Below are 18,698 nucleotides of genomic sequence, written 5' to 3'. Positions count from 1 at the left end.
AACTTTAAAAAGTTTTATTTTCTTCAATATTTGGGATAGCTCTTACTAGGAAAATCTTTCTAATGATTAACAATATGCTAATTATAATCCTTTTGTAAAACATGGAAGTGCTCATTCTAATTATAATCTCTCCCCAAACATGTAATTTAACACATTTTTATATCAAGTTTACTTTACATAAAAGTTTTAATATTCTAAAGGATGAATAAGGATTTATTTATGCATGTTGGCAAATGCAATTGTAAGTATTCAGCCTACATACAGTTTATGCTTTTAATGCTGATGTCATATTAGGGCAAGGGATACTAAAGCTTGCCTCTTCATTCGAATGTTTGCTTGATGATGGCGGGAGAAATTTGTTCTTGAGGGGTGTCTTTTATTTTGCATCTTGTAAAAAAAGGAGACAAAACTAATTTTTTTTAAATTGACTCTTGTGTGCAGCCTGACCCATGTTGGATAGGATATGTTTCATAAATCCAAAACTTGAACACCTACATTCATATAGAAAGCAAGTAGCAAGGTTACAGGTCTGTTCAGTGTATTTAGATTTATGTTAAAAATCAGTTTCAGTCCACAGTATTATGAAACTGAGCTATTAATGGTAGCTTCAACTGTAGCTGAGATTCCCTCTGCTTACAGCATTACTGTGAAAAGGACTGGAATGCTTTAAAAGCAGAGACCTGCTTTTAAACTGGATTGCTCTGTTGGTCAAAAGTACAGACACGTCTCTGGTCCTATTGAAATGAGTGGGATCTGCAGGTTCTCAAAGTCTTTGGAAATCAGGATTTAGGTGCCTAACTTTAGGCACTTACGCTAAGATTTTCAAGTGACTAGCAGTTTTGACTGCCTTCATTTTTTTGGTGCCTAAGTGATACATCTCAAATTAGGCCCAAATTTTAGCAGTCATGTGATCAGCACTTTCAAAATACCATGCCCTCTTGAAGGTGTCTCAAGTTGGATGCCCAAATCTTGGGCTCAGGTTTGAACATTTTACTTTAAGAAGCTAAGATTGTCTTCCTCTTTACTCTGGGTTCAATTATTGGTTGATTGGTTTCTGATGCCATGGCAATTCTGGCTCTTTTAAAGACTTGAGAGCCAAAAGATTCATCATCTGAGCCCTAGAGAAACCCTCTGCTCCTGTCTATTCCATTAGAATTTATTGAAATCTGGGTCTCAGAAGGATGTATGTAATGCTTTAAGTTTCAGTAAGTTCTAAATGATCTGATTCTTTGTTCTGTCATGTAATTGGTTACCATATACATATGTTTAATGAGCTTTAAGTATTTTTGTTTTTTGAATGTATGTGACTTTGCAGATTAAATATAAGGAAAGTATTGGAAAAGGAATTCCAATTTCTGATCTTCCAGAAGTGAAACGTGTGAAGGAGACACAGAAGCACATCAGCTCGGTAGTGGCTGATATTTTCTGCACTCATCTGTGTGACCTGCACAGTCATAACACTATGCTTGCATTACTAAATAGTCCTCCTTTCCTTTCTAATAAATGCTGTCATTTCCAACTAGGACTTTCAGGGAGGAATGCCCTTTGCAGAGCTCAAGCTTTAACCTCCCTTAGCATTAATGGCTGTTGCCTGTTGAAGAGAGAATGTACCTCTCAATCTTTATGATGAGCAACAGCAGGGTACTAGAATCCAGTTTTCTTCACTACTCAAGCTTGGAGCTTGATAAACTCAGCCACTTCGCTGATTTAATTCTAAATAGGTAGTTAAGAACAAAAAAATGGTCAGGTAGTTTCTTAAACAATTCTGCAGTGTTGTGAATGGTTGGAGGGAAATCTCACTAAAAGTATCTGGAGCCATATTAATTGTCACAAAATCCAGTTACAGTTCTGAGTATAAACAGCATCTTGGCCTTCTTTGTTACTCTGTTGTTAAAGAGCTACTGATTTTTAGGTGACATTCCTCTTAACTTCAGTGAGAGCATTGCATGTAGACTCATGAGCAGATGTGGTCCTTTGCTTATTGATACCTCAGTTATTCACCACAAAAGAGTTATCTTGAGTGATGGCAAAGTCCTTATAAGTGAGTATAAGTAACCTTTAAGTAATAACTTTCCCTTTCCTGTCCCCTGTCCCACCATTTCCCTCTGAGCTCCTTCTGGTACTAATTGTTTTTTACAGTTCAGTTTTGCATAATCTGGTTATATTTTCAAACTACACTGGCGTTTGCTAACCTTGGATTTACCTCATCTCTTGCTTCTCATGCTTTGAATGCTTTATTTACCATATATTCTAACCATTTTCTGGTTTTGGTGGCATACTGAAGGCATATAATGCAGTATGTACATCCATTTTAGTGATTTACAAGTTACATCTCTAACATAATTGTAGTTCTGGTTCTTATGATCAGACTTTGGACTGAGGCATTTTATATGCAATTTCCTTTCATGAAAATGCAAGCAATTATTTGGTCAAATAATTACAAATGAAGACAAATCTAACTGTATGAGAGCTGAAATTCGGATGCGCTTTCTCATCAGAAAACTAAAACAAAATGGAGGGACTAGAGTATTATTAATAGGTAAGACAGGGTAAATCTTGAAAGGGCACTTCATGTGCAGTGGAGCCCCATTGCTAAGTCTCTATACAGTGCTTTCAAAATGTACTACACAAGCCTCTGAGAATTTTAGCCATATGTTGACACTATAATATAACATTTCTCTCTCTGAAAATGTTAATTACAGGAGAAGTAGCACATGGGAATTTTCAAAACCAAATCAATGTGTTTTTTTTTAAAGAACTGCAACAGTTTTAGACCCCAGATCAGCTATGCATTTAAGCATGTGTGTAACTTTAAGTGGGCAATCCCATTGACTTCAGTATGTTCATGTACTTAAAATTAGATGCCTGTCCAACTACCTTGAACCAGGGCCTTAAAAACACAAACCTGCAGCCAAAATAAAATGTGCACATATTTACATGTAATCCAAACAAATTACATATCCAGCTTCGGTTAGGTTTCTGTGAAAAGTGAGCAGTCTTCTCATCACCTCTGTGGGTGCTTATGTTCTTTCTGCAGGTGTTGTACAAAGAGGATCTTGGGACAGGAATCCCAACACCTATGACTCCAGAGATAGAGAGAGTCAGACGCAATCAAGAACACATTAGCACGGTATTTCTCAAATAAATAAAACAACTCATCCTTTCACAATAACATCCTAACAACCATTCTTTGTTTCTTCAATGATTTAGAAGAAAACTACCGACATGAAATATTTAACTCATCTCCTGCCATTCCCCGTTGTGTTTTTAACCTTTTGAGTGATTTACAATTTTATATGCATTAAAAACAAAACAAAAAAACACCCGGAGGTCAGCAGTGAAATTAACATGGCATTTTCCCTCTGTCTGTTTGTTTAAGTTTAACTCACCAGCTTCTGAGTATTTATGGAATAATCAACCACCATGCAACTGCCTTTAGCATTCACCTCTAGAAGTGTGGAATAGTCAATACTGTTACTAAACACTGCTCATCACATAGCCAGATTTAATAACCTTGCCTGGTTTGAGTACTTTCTTGTACCTCACAGGTTTTGTACAAGGAGGGCTTGGGGACTGGGATCCCAACACCTGTCACTCCAGAGATGGAGAGAGTCAAACGCAATCAAGAGATCGTTAGCTCGGTATTTCCAGAAGAAAACAACAATCCCGATAACTCCTCCATTAACTCCTCCATATTAAATTTCTTCCTTTAACCCTTCACAGGGCTTTGAATCACAGCCCTTTTTTTTAACTGAACCACTAAACCTGTCACCATCCTAGTACGGCATTTTAATTTTCCATCCCAGTCTAACGTAGTTGTTATAAATATTTCCTTCTGTGAAATTTTAACCATATTTACCCTACCACATTTCCTTATATATTTCCCCCATTGCAAAACGTGATGTTCAGAGTGGATTCCCATCCTCTTCCTCAATAACACAGTAGATGTTTCTAATAGCCTTTGCATCACCATGTCAGTGCAGTGCAAATGTAAAATAAAACCTAACCTTTCTTTAAAGCAATAGAATGTAGTTAGAACATGACATGTCTTTCTTTTGTTGTTGCCGTGTTGGATGCTTTTCTTGTATCCTGCAGGTCTTTGTAAACAGACCCGGGGCAGCATTGCTGTGTTCCAGAGAGGAAGAGAATTACATACATAATGAAGATTAATTATAGTACTCACAATCCTCTAGGATAAATTCTTCTGGTCCTAATACATTCCATTCGAATTGCCATCCACAATTCATGAGTTTTACATCATGATGCTTTTTTATTATTATTAACTTTTTTGTGTCCCTGTTTATATGGGGGGAGATTTGAATTCATTTTATACTGGCTCAAACACCATAGTTTTGAAATTCTGTCCTGACTTCAGATTCTTATGCCACTTAGGAGAATACAATGTAGTTACACTTTTTGATACATGTACTTACCACAAGCTACTCTGATCTCATTTAAACTGGTACAGGTCTGGAGATATCCATTAAAATCAGTGAAATCACTCCAGATTTACAATGAAATAAATTAAATCAGAACCTGGCCCACTTGTGCCTTCATATTTCCCCAAGCATCTCTTATTGATGGGAATTGTGGGTGCATAGCTGAGGTCACAAATACTGCATAATCATCAATATTAGCTCATTTTCCCTTTAACTTTTCCTAGTTTGGGGTCAGGATTGATATATAAAAATTGGATTCTTGATGCTTAACATATACATGATGTTAAGTAGAGATTTGTTGACTTGCTTCTTCTTTTTCTTTGACACTTCCTTGTTGCCACACAGGTGTTGTACAAGGAGGGCTTGGGGACTGGGACCCCAACACCTGTCACTCCAGAGATGGAGAGAGTCAAACGCAATCAAGAAAACTTTAGCTTGGTATTTTTTTAAAAGAAAATTGCTACCTTTCACTCCATTTCAGATGAACTTTTAAACATTTATAAAAGTTCCACCCTTTTCCTTTCCTTTTCCTTTTCCTTATAAAAATAAGACCATCGTCTTTCCAATTTTCAGTGATTATTACTTATTTTTTTTTGGTACTTTTTATGAGTTATGTAATTCTGAGGAACTCCTAACCACCATTTCCACCCCTCTATTTTCCAAACCTGTGTTTAACTTTTAAAAAACTAGAACTATTTTGAATTTTTAATGTAGCACTTTTGTTTTTGAAAGCCTCAATCCCCCTTTTTTCCACTGTAGTGCACGTAAAAAATAAGATATGGTATTTCTGCAAGTCTAAAGAATTCCATCCGAGTTTATCACAATTCCTGTATAACACTGATCTTAGCTAGCTTATTCATTAACACTTCCTGCTTTTTTGGTGCAGAGTGGATTTGGTAGACATAAAAATTGTATTCCTTATGCTCAACACTTACCTTCATCAAGTGGAGTATTATTGACACATCCTTGTTACTCCACAGGTGTTGTACAAAGAGAACCTGGGGACAGGAACTCCAACACCTGTCACACCAGAGATTGAGAGAGTCAAACGCAATCAAGAAAACTTTAGCTTGGTATTTTTCCAATGAAAAAAGTTTCCTTTAACTCATTTTTAAATGTTTTAACCTTTACCAAAATAACTATACTGCTATCCTTTCCCTGTAATCAACTTATATTGATAAAACCATCCTTTCCCCCATCTTTTACTGAAGTTTTCAGGGATTGATACCTTATTCCTATGCCTATGTTTTGTGGTTTAGATAATCCTGAACGTTGTTAGCTATTTTTTTTCTAATAACAGGCTTTTTTAAAAATAATTACCTCAATCCTTGATTTTTTTCTGGTTTAATGCACATAACAATTAAGACATGTTTGGCCAAAACCTCAGCTGATATAAATCTGTATAATTTCAATGCAACTACACCAATTTAGACTGCTGAGAGTCTGTCTCAGTATTTCTGCAAGGGCTTTAGTTAGTTAGTTAGTATTTAGGAGCAGACTGTTTCTTTTCTGTCATGTCAGATGTCTTTCGTCCCATCCTTACCTATCTCTCATGGTGCAAAGACTCTGAGTTGAATCCTTGTCTGTGGAAACTGGCATACCTTCATTTGAAGCTCTGGTCCTATGGGTCAAAATTGCCAGCATAGTTGCATTTCTTCGAGAGAAATTTCACATGTAATCAGACAGCAATGTTAAATAAGTATTTCTCCAGTACCATTCCCAAATGCGTTCTTTTTAATGTAACCCCTGTGCCCTTTTCAGAATAAGGCAGCAAGATTCCTTAATCTTAACTCTAGGCACCATTTTATTGATTTTTTTTTTTATGACTCCTCCTCATTGCACATGTTATAGAGAATTTAGGGAAGGAACATCAATGTCTCTCTCTCCAGAAACACAGGGTCAAATACCATCAAGAAAATGTTATTTCATTATATATGAAAAATCCCTTCATTCCTTTTTAAGCAACATTTTAAACTCTAAAATACCCTTTAACCTGAGATATTTCATGTGATCCATAAATAAAAACCCCTTTTTCCATCAAAATTGATCACAATATATTGTGTAGTACAATGATGCTACAGCTTTTATTTCATTAATTTGTCCTGCTTTTAGTCCAGGATGGCTGTGAAAAAATTGTATCCCTCACACTTCTCCCTTTCTGCCAGCACACAGGATATTATTGACTCTTGCTTTTTTTTTTTTTTTTTTTTGGCTATTTCCATGTTACCCCACAGGTGTTGTACAAAGAGAACCTGGGGACAGGAACCCCAACACCTGTCACTCCAGAGGTTGAGAGAGTCAAACGCAATCAAGAAAACTTTAGCTCGGTATTTTTGAAAAGAAAAAAATTTCCTTTAACTCCATTTAAAATGCACATTTTAATCATTATAAAGAAAACAAAAACCACACACCCTATCCCTTTCACCTAATTAACTTATACCAATAAGACCATCCTCTTTCCATCATTTTACTGCAATTTTACAGTGACTGTTACTTACTTAATCTTCTTCCTAACTTTACTATTTGTATAATCCTCAATAATGTTAATCACTTTACTCCTTGTTTGAACCTCTTTTTTTTTTTTTTTTGTCTGTTCTCTTGTTGGATATTTTAAAAAAATCTCTGTTGTATCTGTCACTCACCATGCAAGGAACATGGGTCTGAATCTCCAATAGGATAGAGTGAGAGGTAGTCATAAAACTTTCTCATGTAATCAGATTTAGTTTTTGATCCGTGTTTGCCAAGAAAACCATTCTCTGGTGGATTCAATACATATTCCACAATAAGACATTAGAATTATCTGGTCTTGAGCCCCTACTCCTTGCACAGCCAAACCTTTCATGGCATTCAGCCAGGATTTTGGGTGTACAGAGAAGCAGAATCAGACCAACTAGACTTAATACCTGACATAATGTGGTGCTTTATTAATTGTTGCTTTTCTGATTTTTTTTGGATGCTTCGTTACCACACAGGTTTTGTACAAAGAGAACTTGGGGACTGGAACCCCCATACCTGTCACTCCAGAGATTGAGAGAGTCAAACGCAATCAAGAAAACTTTAGCTCGGTATTTCTGATAAGCAAAAAGTTCCCATTAACTCTGTTTCAAAATGAACTTTTTTAACAAATGACACTGACCTCCCACTATTTTAACCTATTTTTGTTCTGATGTTGTTGCTTTTAAAAACATTTTTAATGCCACATTTCTAATCTTGAGAACTTTTAATCATTTGCCCTTCTTCACTTTTCAATCTTGATTTTCGCTGAAACTTTTACATTAATTTTTTTTTTTTACCATCATCCATTTTCGTAACCGCCTCAGCTACTGCTTTTTTGTGGTCTTGTTAAAACACAATATTTGTTCAAAGAATTCTTTTGTGGTTAAAAAGCAATGTTAGATCTATATTTCCTCAGATGCATTTTCTTCAGCATGAAAAGATAGAACATGCCCTAGGCTTCCAACTTGTCAACAAATGGAGTTTTATTTACTGCTGCTTTCTATGGCTGCTTTCTTATGTCTCACAGGTGTTGTACAAAGAAAATGTAGGGAAAGCTACCCCAACACCAGTCACTCCAGAGATGGAGAGAGTCAAACGCAATCAAGAAACCATTAGCTCGGTATTTTTAGCAGGAAAAACACTCTTTTTAAGATCTTAAATGTTTAACATAACACTAGAGGTTTTAACAATTATGCTTTCTAACTTTAAAATGGATGTGAATTCACCTCTTGCCATAAAATTCCTACTTTTTACACTTATAAATAAGCTACACAGTCTCATCTTTAATCCTTTGGTACTAGGATTTTATTAGAGCAACAATTTAATTGACTTTCTTTTTTCAATAAACAGTGGTTTTTTTGCTTTTTTGTTTTTGTTTAACCCTTCCAGACTCCTTATTCTACTAAGCTGTTTTGCTTTCATGAAGTGCTGATTCCTTAATGGAGCCATTCCTGTAGCCAGTTAGATCAATCACAAAGCACTTACTGATTTTACTGGAATCAGGAATGGGCCCCAAAAAGTAACCCTTTCTAAATGTGATAATTCAAAAGCTCTTGTTTTTATTGTCATTGCCTTTTTATGATTTTTGGATACTCCTTTATATCATGTAGGTTTTGTACAAAGAACACGTGGGGAAAGCGACCCCAACACCAGTCACTCCAGAGATGGAGAGAGTCAAACGCAATCAAGAACACATTAGCTCGGTACCTATAAAATAAAGTTTTTCCCCCTTTGCTCCTATTTTTTAATAAAATAACACTAACAAATTTCAGAAAGACTTTTTCAGCTTTAAATGTTAGATATGACTCTGTTTGCATAATAATTTCTTTTGCTCCTAAAAATAAACCTAACTTTAGTGTTAACAGTCTGCTCCTGGAATTTTAGGATTGTTTTATAACCTAGCTCTGTGACCGTAGGGCTCTATCCAGACATTAACAGTCTCTGTCGGCTGCTGGCCTATACAAGCTCAACAGCACTTCCTCCCTATTGTTCCACGGAACCCAGTTAGGAACTGACCTGGTGACATATTCTAGACCTCTGTGGGAGTTGGAAGCAGTTGACAGTATCTAGGAAACACTGAGAATCACACGGGCTTAAACATTAGGGCGTGATCCAGGTCGTATTAGAATCAGTGGGAGTCTTTCCATTGCCTTAACTGGAATTGCACAACTGTACAACCTGCCCCTTTTAAGGGATGAAGTCTCAGATTTCCATATACAGCCATCAGGGTCCTGGGAATGATGCAGCGAGATTTACAGAACATCGGCTCCTGGAGTCAGTTTTTAATTTCGCTGACTGGTGTCAATCAGCCAGAGAAATAAACATCTTCAAAACAGAGATAGGGAGAGGAATCCTCCCCAAATGGTGATTTAGTGGAGAAAGTAGTAAGAAGGGATGTCTTCACTGGGGAAGCCACCAACCACCCACTGTGATCCTACCAGGGCAGCTGTGGGAAGGTTCAGTCAATGGAGTTTCGTTGGAGTTCAGATTACAACCAGTTCAGGTGCTTGAGACCAACTGCCCCTCCTACAGCAATTCCTCCTCCAACCCTCCTCTTAAGGTTTGCATAATACATGAAGGCAGTGCATGGGAGTTAGGGACTCATTTTTCAGGTCTCCTGGAGCAACCTCTTTCTTGACTAGGGTCTGCCGAGGGCACAGACAATTTCCCAGAGCTTGTGTATCCTGCAGTACCGTAAATATTTGCAGCTGGATAGAGCCCGTCTATTTTAATATGAAAAGTTAATTTTTAATAATCTTTTTTTCCAGTTTTTTTTTCTTGCTCTTACACATCCATGTCCCTTTAGATGTTTGGCATTCATGCAGTGCTGTGTACCATAACAAGTCATGGTTTTTAAAATTTGATAAATAACTTGTTTTTTCTGGATACGTCTTTTGTATCCCGTAGGTATTATACAAAGAAAACTTGGGGCGAGCAACCCCAACACCTGTTACTCCAGAGATGGAGAGAGTCAAACGCAATCAAGAAAACATTAGCTCGGTATTGTCTTGAGAAAATAAAATGTGATGTGACAGTGCATTTTTTAAAAATACCTTTCATCTGACTAGTTTTGTTTCTCCCCCACATTTTTAAATGTAATTTTAATTGGCTTTTTAAAATTACAAGCATTGATTTTATTAACTTTTTAAATATTTTTTCCAGAGGGATTTTTCCTATTAACACAATAAAATTTACTATTACAAAAGTAATAGTTTAAAAAAATTCACTTGTACATTTTTTTTGTTTTTTGGCTACTTCTCTGTAACCTGTAGGTTGCGTACAAAGAAAACGTAGGGAAAGCAACGCCGACACCTATAACTCCAGAGATGGAGAGAGTCAAACGCAATCAAGAAAACATTAGCTTGGTATTGAAAGGAACAACCTTATATTAAAAAAAATAACAAGCCTCAAAAACTTTGTTCTGCTTCTAATTTTACCCCAATTTTCTCAACTTGCCTTTTTTTTCCTTTTGAAATAATTATTTTACTTTTTGCATAATCAGATAACGTTTTAACTGCTTTACTTCCTGATATCCTTATATCCATGCAGTGATGAGTATGATTAAACAATAACACCATTTACACCATGATTCATCAACAATTGTCTAGTCTTTGACTTCTGGACACTTTTTTTGTGTGCTATAGGTGTTGTACAAAGAGCACATGGGAAAAGGAACTCCGACACCTATCACTCCAGAGATGGAGAGAGCTAAACGCAATCAAGAAAACATTAGCTCGGTATTTGTTAGGACAAATAAATAAGCTACAAAATAACATTTTAACATTATAAATCATTTAGTCCTTTCCTCATTCAACTTAAAAACATCTAAATATTAACTTCTTTACCTAGTTTTGAAGTTTTAAAATGATACTAAAATGTAACTCTAATGCCTGGAGTGTTTCACTCCTTGTTTTAACTGGCGCTCTAATTTCATCTGATTCCTTGTTTTAAATAATGATTTGACTTCAAATAACAAATTTAACCATCTAAATTCCTGGTAATATCCTCTGTGTTTAAAACACGTATATGGTATGAGATGCATAATGGACATTCTTCAGCATTATGGATATTTACTGTTTTTTGATAGTAGCTTGTATTCTACATAAAATGTATTCATTCCTACAGGCAGTAACGCCCCCCATAAGCTGTTACTCAAGACAGCTGAGACTTGTCATGCCCTCTCCTGCAAATGCTTACACATGCAAATAGTATCACTGAACCTATATGGCCCTTATCAACACGGTTTTGAGATCCTAATGTCGGGAATACTTAAGTGAATAAGGGTTTGCAGGATTAGGCCACAGGTATAATCAAAGAATGGTCTTAGGGCTCATGGAGAAAGGCAGGTATTCCCCCTCCCACCCCATCCCCCCCAAATGTAATTGACTATTAGAAGGATAAGATGGGCCTAATTATTTTCTTCACTACTCATTGATAACTTCATGAAGTCAATGAGTTGCAAATCCATAAATGATAACAGAATATGGCCCAAAATACTATCTAAGGTTCAGCTCTGGCCTTTGTTTACCAAGGCAGCAATTTTTTACATACTCATCTAACAAAATTAATCAGGCTTTCACCACTACTTTGCCTTTAAAAGACTTCAGACGAAAAGATCTTTTACTTAGTGAAAAGCAAAAAGTTTGAGGTATGTTCTTATACCATGCCTTTCAAAAGCCAGTGTGAGCCATGTCGCAATAACTAAACTAGCATCGTGGCCTAGAGGTTCTCTCCAGCATGTCTGCATTCATTTTGTCTCATCTCGTCACTCGTGCAAAGAGTCTCTGAGAATTCAGAGGCAGAAATACTGACTCACCTTCACTCCCTGTTTCTCATTTGGTAGGTTCTCTATTCAGATAGTTTCAGGAAACAAGTGCAAGGCAAAGCAGCCTATGTATTGGATACCCCTGAAATGAGGCGTGTACGAGAGACCCAGCGACACATCTCTACAGTAAGGCTTCCTTTTTTTTTAGAAGGCTGGCAAGTGATGTAATCAAAATTTAACTCAAGTCTTGAGCGATCGGCATTGTCACATCACGGATAATGCGTCTATGGTGACTTTGATTGCCATATTTAAACAGCAAAAGCTGTACTGAGTTTATCCTTTATAGAATCCACAAGGGATACAGGATTTCCCTGTCTCTTGGCTTTCAGAACTCAGAGATGCCAATGCACATATCTACTAGCTATTAATTCAAGGCAAGCAGAAATACCAATAGTAGCTACTCTGCAGAGGAATGGACATGTCTTATTTTTTTTTAATTGTAGGTGAAATACCATGAAGATTTTGAAAAACACAAGGGTAGCTTCACGCCTGTGGTTACTGACCCCATTACAGAACGTGTGAAAAAGAACATGCAGGACTTCAGTGATATTCACTACAGAGGCATTCAAAGAAAAGTTGTAGAAATGGAGCAAAAACGAGTGGACCAGGATCAAGAGATCATCACAGGTATTCTGCACTCACACTGCATAGCGGTACTATGGTGTTACTATGAAATACTGAGAGCATTTCTTCTGCCCCATGTAAAACTCAAACAGGCCTTGTAACTCCTGTATAACACAGGCCATGGAACATCCCCAAAATAATTAATCGCACAGTCTTTGAGGACAAACAACCAATGTTGATTTAAAAGTTGTCAGTGATTGACAGTCCCTGGTAAACTGTTCTAACGGTTAATTACCAATAAAAATATACACCTTATGTCCTGTGTTCACGCTAAGCTGTATGGTTGCGCGGCAGCCCAGGAGTGAATCAAGTGCCGCACACTTAATTAGCAGAGCCGCGCACCGTGGTGTGTGTTCAGGTGCCCCTGCCCATGTTGCTCCTGCCTCGAAGCACCTGGCCAGCTGCTCCTGGGACCCTCTGTGAGGGAGAAGGGGAAGTGGTGGAGCTTGTGTCAGGGTATCCCCCTCCCCCTTGCCCATGTATCCCATCTCCACAGAGCCAGGGAGGGGAACAGGGCTCAGGAGCAGGAGAGCTCAGCTGCCATGGTCTGAGCCTTCTGGTGTGAGTGCCTTAAAGAGACAGTACAGTCTCTCATAGACTTGCCCAGCAGCCAGCACAATCTGTGTGTGTGTGTCTCACACACACACACACTAGCTCTCTCTCTCTCTCACACACCCAAACACTCTTTCACACTCACATCCCAACACATTCTTGTGGTGGTGTTGTTGTTACTACTTGGTATTTCCTGCAATGCACATATATTTTCTGTAATTTTATTCTTTCAAAGTGCTGTTACTTTCGTTTTTTGACTGGTCTATGCATTTCATAATTTTATTTCTCTCATGCTTAAATTTAATTCTTTGAGTAGTGAATTCTCAAATGTCTGACTGGAGTAATTATCCCTATGGTAACTTTAGACCCCCCCCCCCCAAAAATGTTTGTTTCTACTGGTGGCGCACAGCCACACATTATTGGTGCACATCAAATTCATTCCGCACATGCATAGAAAAAATTAGAGGAATACTACATAAGTAGTGTTCTGAATAGTCTGAATTTGCCTAGCTTTAATTTCCAGCTGTTGCATCCCGTTTGATTCATTAGTCAGCGTTACTTTGAGCTATTTTAGTCACCCTTCAACAAATTAAACGTTGCAAAGCTCTCTGCAATGGGCAATATTAGCTACACATTGTGCAATATGGAAACCTACTGTTTGATCCAGGTCTTTCTAAATTTAACATGGGAAGATCATAATTCATATTGATTTTAAAAAAATTGTGTTAATTTCTTTCTAAGCACATATGAACATATCCTTGCAGATCCTGGAGACGCGTTTGGCAAATCTGTTACTGTACAATGACATCACTTGATAGAGTAATAAGGAAATGGGCCTTGCCCAATTATCTGGTCTGTGTTATGGCCAGATTTGAGAAGCATGGTTTTAAGTTCTCCTCAAACTTCTCTTATGGCCTTCAAACATATTCAGCTTCAAGAGACAAAATTACTGCATATAGGAACCTCTTATGTTCCTATTCTTTTCCTGTTCAAGATGTAAGTGGACTTTTGGATAGTTGGTAAAAACAGTACATTTCTCTTTCAGGTCTTCGTGTGTGGCGCACTAATCCTGGATCAGTCTTTGACTATGACCCAGCAGAAGACAACATTCAGTCTAGAAGCTTACACATGATTTCTGGTGTGTCCCACAATAGCTGCTGTTGACCAGATGTTCTGTTCAACGCAGCGTGTTGTCAAATGTGTTGTTACTTGAAATGTATGTTTTTAGATAGGTCAACTCTCTACCTACTATCCAACGAAGACTGAATTCCATCAGCAGGTTAAGGAATACAACTGAATAGATTTCCGTGCTGACTTCTGGAAGCACTTTATTAAATAGGGCTAGAATTCTCAAACCCACCTAGGGACCAACTTCCCACTGAAAGACAACAGGAATTGCCTTTTAAAATCCAAGCCTACATGGCTATATGTTTAAACTTATCTAGTTGTACACATAGGTAACTGGATATTTGATTTGCTAATCTTCAGAAAACACATTATTCAACCCCAAGTATATACATGTATATTATGCCTTTAACACAGATGCATTGGATTGTTTGTATTGTCTACTGCTGGCTTAAATCACTGTATTTATAGCTTATCAAATGTGCTTCTTTCATTACTTATCTAAAATGAAATGCCTGCAGAGCGGTTAGTCTTCTTTTTCTTACTCCCTTTCATTTTTAGAGAAAGCTCTATACTGCAAGCACAAATAAGAAAAATGTTCAGCAACGCTGACCCAGCTTTGTGGTACTTAGGTGGGGACGGAGGTTGATTTATGAATACATATTGCATCCTCCATGGTTTGGAAAATTCCAATCTAGTAAGAGTGACAACCAAAAGGGAGTGGTGTTCAGCTTCAGGTTTCATTAATATTTATAAATGGCCCTGCTCATTTTGATTTATCATGTTAATAACTTAACTGAGCCCAAGTGCTTTTAAAATACCACATTTTGCTTATTCCAAAGAAAGTGATAGTTAAATGCTGGCAATATAAGTACCATCCAACAGGTACAGAAAAGGGAACATGGAGAAGTAGAGCACCTTGCCCTATAACTAGAGGGAGAAGTAGGTGCAGCAGGAGAGAATGTTGGAAAATAAACAGGCACAATTATGATGTTCCTAATTTTTTTTTTTTAAATACAAAGAGCAATATTTTTATTCAGTTAGGCTACAATTCTATCATGAAGTCCCTGGTCCCCCTTCAGTAGCACTGCAGCTGTCTGTGTAGTTGAGAATCCTACTCTGAAACCTAATTGTGTGGTTTCTCCATTAGCTTTCTAACCAGCAGTAATATTTAGAATTTGAGTAACTTTTGTTAGGTGCTTATACCTACCATGCCAGATTCTCTCCAGCTTACTGTACACCACCATAACTTCACTCACATCAATAGTAATGCACTGTTAGGGAAAAATATGGCCTTTAGTAACAGAGTACCACTGAGGTAAATAGGTCCAGGCACTCAGTCTGGTTTCTGCTTGTTCTCCTCCTCCAGTCCAAGCCCAGCGCCGCAGCCGGGAGCAATCCCGCTCTGCTAGTGCATTAAGCGTCAGCGCCGGGGATGAGAAATCTGAGCATTCAGAAGGTGCTGATCACCACCTGTCTTATTACAGCAATGGAGGCCTCTTCACCACAACTACAACAGGTAGGAAGGGAACAAAATCTTGGAAGATCTCAGGATGAAAAAGACTCGGGTTGCCCAGTCTCACTTCTCCTTCGCATTTTGTAAGATAGTGCCCTACCTCATTCTCATTAGTGCTTCATCTAACCTGCAAGTAAATGTCAATAGAGCGATGGGTCGTGTTAACCATGAGGACATTTCCTAATTCTGGGGTATTTAACAACATAGGGACAGGACAGTTCTTAAGGGCTAAAGAAGTGGGACAACAAGGGCCTTGCCTGGAGAAAGGAAGACATTCTAGTTGGACTATACTGGGTCACTTGCCTGCTGCGAGTCCTGATGACTAGCTCACCTATACCAGGAACCCTTTCTCCCCAAGCATGTCTCTCTCACTCTCTTGCTGTCCAGGAAGCAGCAGGGGAGGAGGTGGCACAAGCTGGCTGAATGGACTGGGGGAGGGAGAAGTTGACACATCCCTTATGATATGAAAGCATGGGGTCAATGACTGAGAGTAGCCCCTCCCCCTTTTGGGGGAGGGGCTCTCTTCCAGCATCCTGTAGGAAGGGGATGGCTGGGGAAAAGGGGAGGGATTATATGAGTGGGAAGGGATGTTTAACTCCTACACTGGGGAATTTTTGGCTCACATCCCTCAGCTTTGAAACCTCAGAGAAAAGATATTACAGTGCATCATTGCAGTACTTCAGAGATGGTTAAAGCAATAGTAGTAAGAGTCAGGACTCCTGGGTTCTATTCCCAGCTGTGCAATAGACTGTGACACATATGGCCCAGACATATGAAACAACTGGTCCAATCTTTGAACCTCATAACCCTGTGAGGTAGATATTACGGCCCTTTTAAATATCTGAACACCGTTCACAATACTCAGATGAAAGGTTTGATTTAAAAAACCCTAACAATACATTTTAGCCATTACAAAAACATAACTATACAATCTTGAGACAGTGGCTGAGACCTCAGCTGATGTACATTGGCATTGGTTTAAATGACATTAAACAGATTTCCACAGCTGATGATTTGACCAAGTAACTTTATTCATGTTAAAAATACTATTTGTATGCAAAGTTCTCAGCTCTGGAAAAACTCGGGGAGGGAGAGAGAAATAATCCTCCAAATCATTTACCATTTAAACACTCTTTTCTTTTGCAGTGGCTTACAAACAAGCTAAAACTATAGAACTGCCACAACAAAGATCATCTTCTGTTGCCACCCAGCTGACAACAGTGTCTTCCGTTCCCTCTCACCCATCTACCACGGGTGTAAGTAAAATTGATGACATTCTTTGTGGCCTGTCAGTCCCAAGTTGTTTTACCAGCTACAGTACAATTAATGGTTGTGTGATTTTCTTTAGCCACTTTCACCTTTTCCCTATGGTGGCCATACTGAATAAACAGGCTCAGTTTAGAGCTCGTGCCATTTATGCACCAAAGGCCTTCTATTGACTGCAGCATCTGAAATCTCCTGTGACTTAGACAACAGGTTTGGCTTCCCCAAGTTTAAGTAGTTTGGACAGATTGAACAACATTGGTGCTCATCAACGCTTCAGGGACCTCCAAGGCATGCCACGTGCAGAAACTGATTCAGCAGCAGATGTGCCAGTATTCTACACAGACATACAGTGGAAGGCCTGGGCAAAACGATACATAAGCAGGAATGGCATGAGCTCCAGCCCAGACCTGAAAATTACAGATTAGTCTTCTCACCCTCTAGGGGTTGCTTTTTAAACCTAAAGCCAGGGCCCACTTTTATTACCATTAGCTGAGGGTGTGCAAATTAAATGACGAATCCTAGCTGTGGCCAGGGGGACCATTCCAGGGGCAATGCAAGGTGTGTATAGTGCTGCCCTCAGCAAGAGTTCTACAAGGAGAAGGCAGCTTAAAATTGGCGGCTAGAGCTCTGTACAAGTCTGCCATTTAAAGTTGCCCAAATGATACACTAAGATAGGGCATCCCTTTTTTGGGCTCCAGCCTCCTTCATGAAATGGACATTACAGACTGTGCAGTGTGACCTCCAAACTAACCTTTTCTCCCACCCCAAGTTAGGCAGACATGGAATACATGGCTGGAAACTACAGAGTTTATTTATTGGGGAGGAGTGGAGGGAGAATCAGGCTAAATATTTACAGGCATAAAGAGTATGAAATTGAATCCTTAGGTGGTACACTGCTGCCTTATAACCTGTTGAACAATTTGTGGCAAGTTATGGCTTTCTTTAACCTCTTAGTATACTGACTTTTTTTTTTTTTTTTAAATAGAAGACATACCGTGCCATGTATGACTACATGGCATCTGATGCTGATGAAGTTTCCTTCAAAGATGGGGATGCAATTGTAAATGTCCAAGCTATTGATGAAGGCTGGATGTATGGGACTGTACAGAGGACTGGCAAGACTGGCATGCTTCCAGCCAACTATGTAGAAGCTGTCTAAATGAAAATTAGATCTTCTATAAAGCATATCTACATGGTCAAAACACCTCGGCACTTTTTTTTTTTAAAACCACAAATCAGACTGGCCACTATAAATTCAACCCTTTCTAAAGTGCCTATTGTTTTCCCCACTTGATGGTGTCTTATGAATTGTCATTCTGAAAAAATATATATATTAACAAAATGTTTAAAAAAACATTTACAATTCATTTCTGATGAGAATGTTTGCAAACACACTAGTAGTCCCTAGAGCACTGTGTTCTTCCAAACTATCTTTTTAGGACTGGACTTGTTCATAAAAACCTATTACAATGCCATCTTCCCTAAGTTATTTTTACGCAAGCAAAATTTTGACACAAAGGGTTCTGAGTACCTTTTGGTTTAGAATCCAGTTGAATTTCACAATATTCAAATATAATTTTAAAAAGTCTGCATCTTTGTTGGTTTTACTGGTTTTCCTATCATGCACCCTAAAATTTTTCTATGCTGTTCTAAAAATGTTTGAATACATTTATTGTTCCCAATAAGCAACATGTAAACTCAACATCTCAAACCAGCCACAAGTAAATACAGAAAAAGCCTCTCCTCTCTCCTGCTTGCTGAGCACTGATGCATGTTTTTTTCATCTGATTGCGGTGGTGTCAGTAGTCACTAATTTACAGGAAAACAGCTTTAAGTTCACATTTCTGCAGTATGA

At 38.2% G+C, this 18,698-nt stretch overlaps 1 protein-coding gene across 1 annotated transcript in view; it reads left to right on the top strand.

Annotated features, from left to right (window-relative positions):
• The window catches only part of NEB (nebulin), a 194,842-nt gene extending 176,485 nt beyond the window's left edge, over positions 1-18,357 (top strand). Inside the window, exons 148-165 of the mRNA XM_073306879.2 lie at positions 1,316-1,408; positions 3,038-3,130; positions 3,549-3,641; positions 4,785-4,877; positions 5,420-5,512; positions 6,674-6,766; positions 7,412-7,504; positions 7,963-8,055; positions 8,546-8,638; positions 9,843-9,935; positions 10,208-10,300; positions 10,580-10,672; positions 11,779-11,886; positions 12,204-12,387; positions 13,982-14,074; positions 15,431-15,580; positions 16,724-16,833; positions 17,829-18,357. Coding sequence (XP_073162980.2) covers positions 1,316-1,408; positions 3,038-3,130; positions 3,549-3,641; positions 4,785-4,877; positions 5,420-5,512; positions 6,674-6,766; positions 7,412-7,504; positions 7,963-8,055; positions 8,546-8,638; positions 9,843-9,935; positions 10,208-10,300; positions 10,580-10,672; positions 11,779-11,886; positions 12,204-12,387; positions 13,982-14,074; positions 15,431-15,580; positions 16,724-16,833; positions 17,829-18,002 — 1,935 coding nt within the window. The 3' untranslated portion in view covers positions 18,003-18,357. The remainder of the gene's footprint in view (positions 1-1,315; positions 1,409-3,037; positions 3,131-3,548; positions 3,642-4,784; positions 4,878-5,419; positions 5,513-6,673; positions 6,767-7,411; positions 7,505-7,962; positions 8,056-8,545; positions 8,639-9,842; positions 9,936-10,207; positions 10,301-10,579; positions 10,673-11,778; positions 11,887-12,203; positions 12,388-13,981; positions 14,075-15,430; positions 15,581-16,723; positions 16,834-17,828) is intronic.
• The last annotated feature ends 341 nt before the right edge of the window (positions 18,358-18,698 follow it).

Source organism: Lepidochelys kempii, chromosome 11 (genome assembly GCF_965140285.1).
Source record: "Lepidochelys kempii isolate rLepKem1 chromosome 11, rLepKem1.hap1, whole genome shotgun sequence".
Classification (NCBI taxonomy): Eukaryota; Metazoa; Chordata; order Testudines; family Cheloniidae; genus Lepidochelys; species Lepidochelys kempii.
This window is presented reverse-complemented; position numbering and strand designations above follow the sequence as displayed.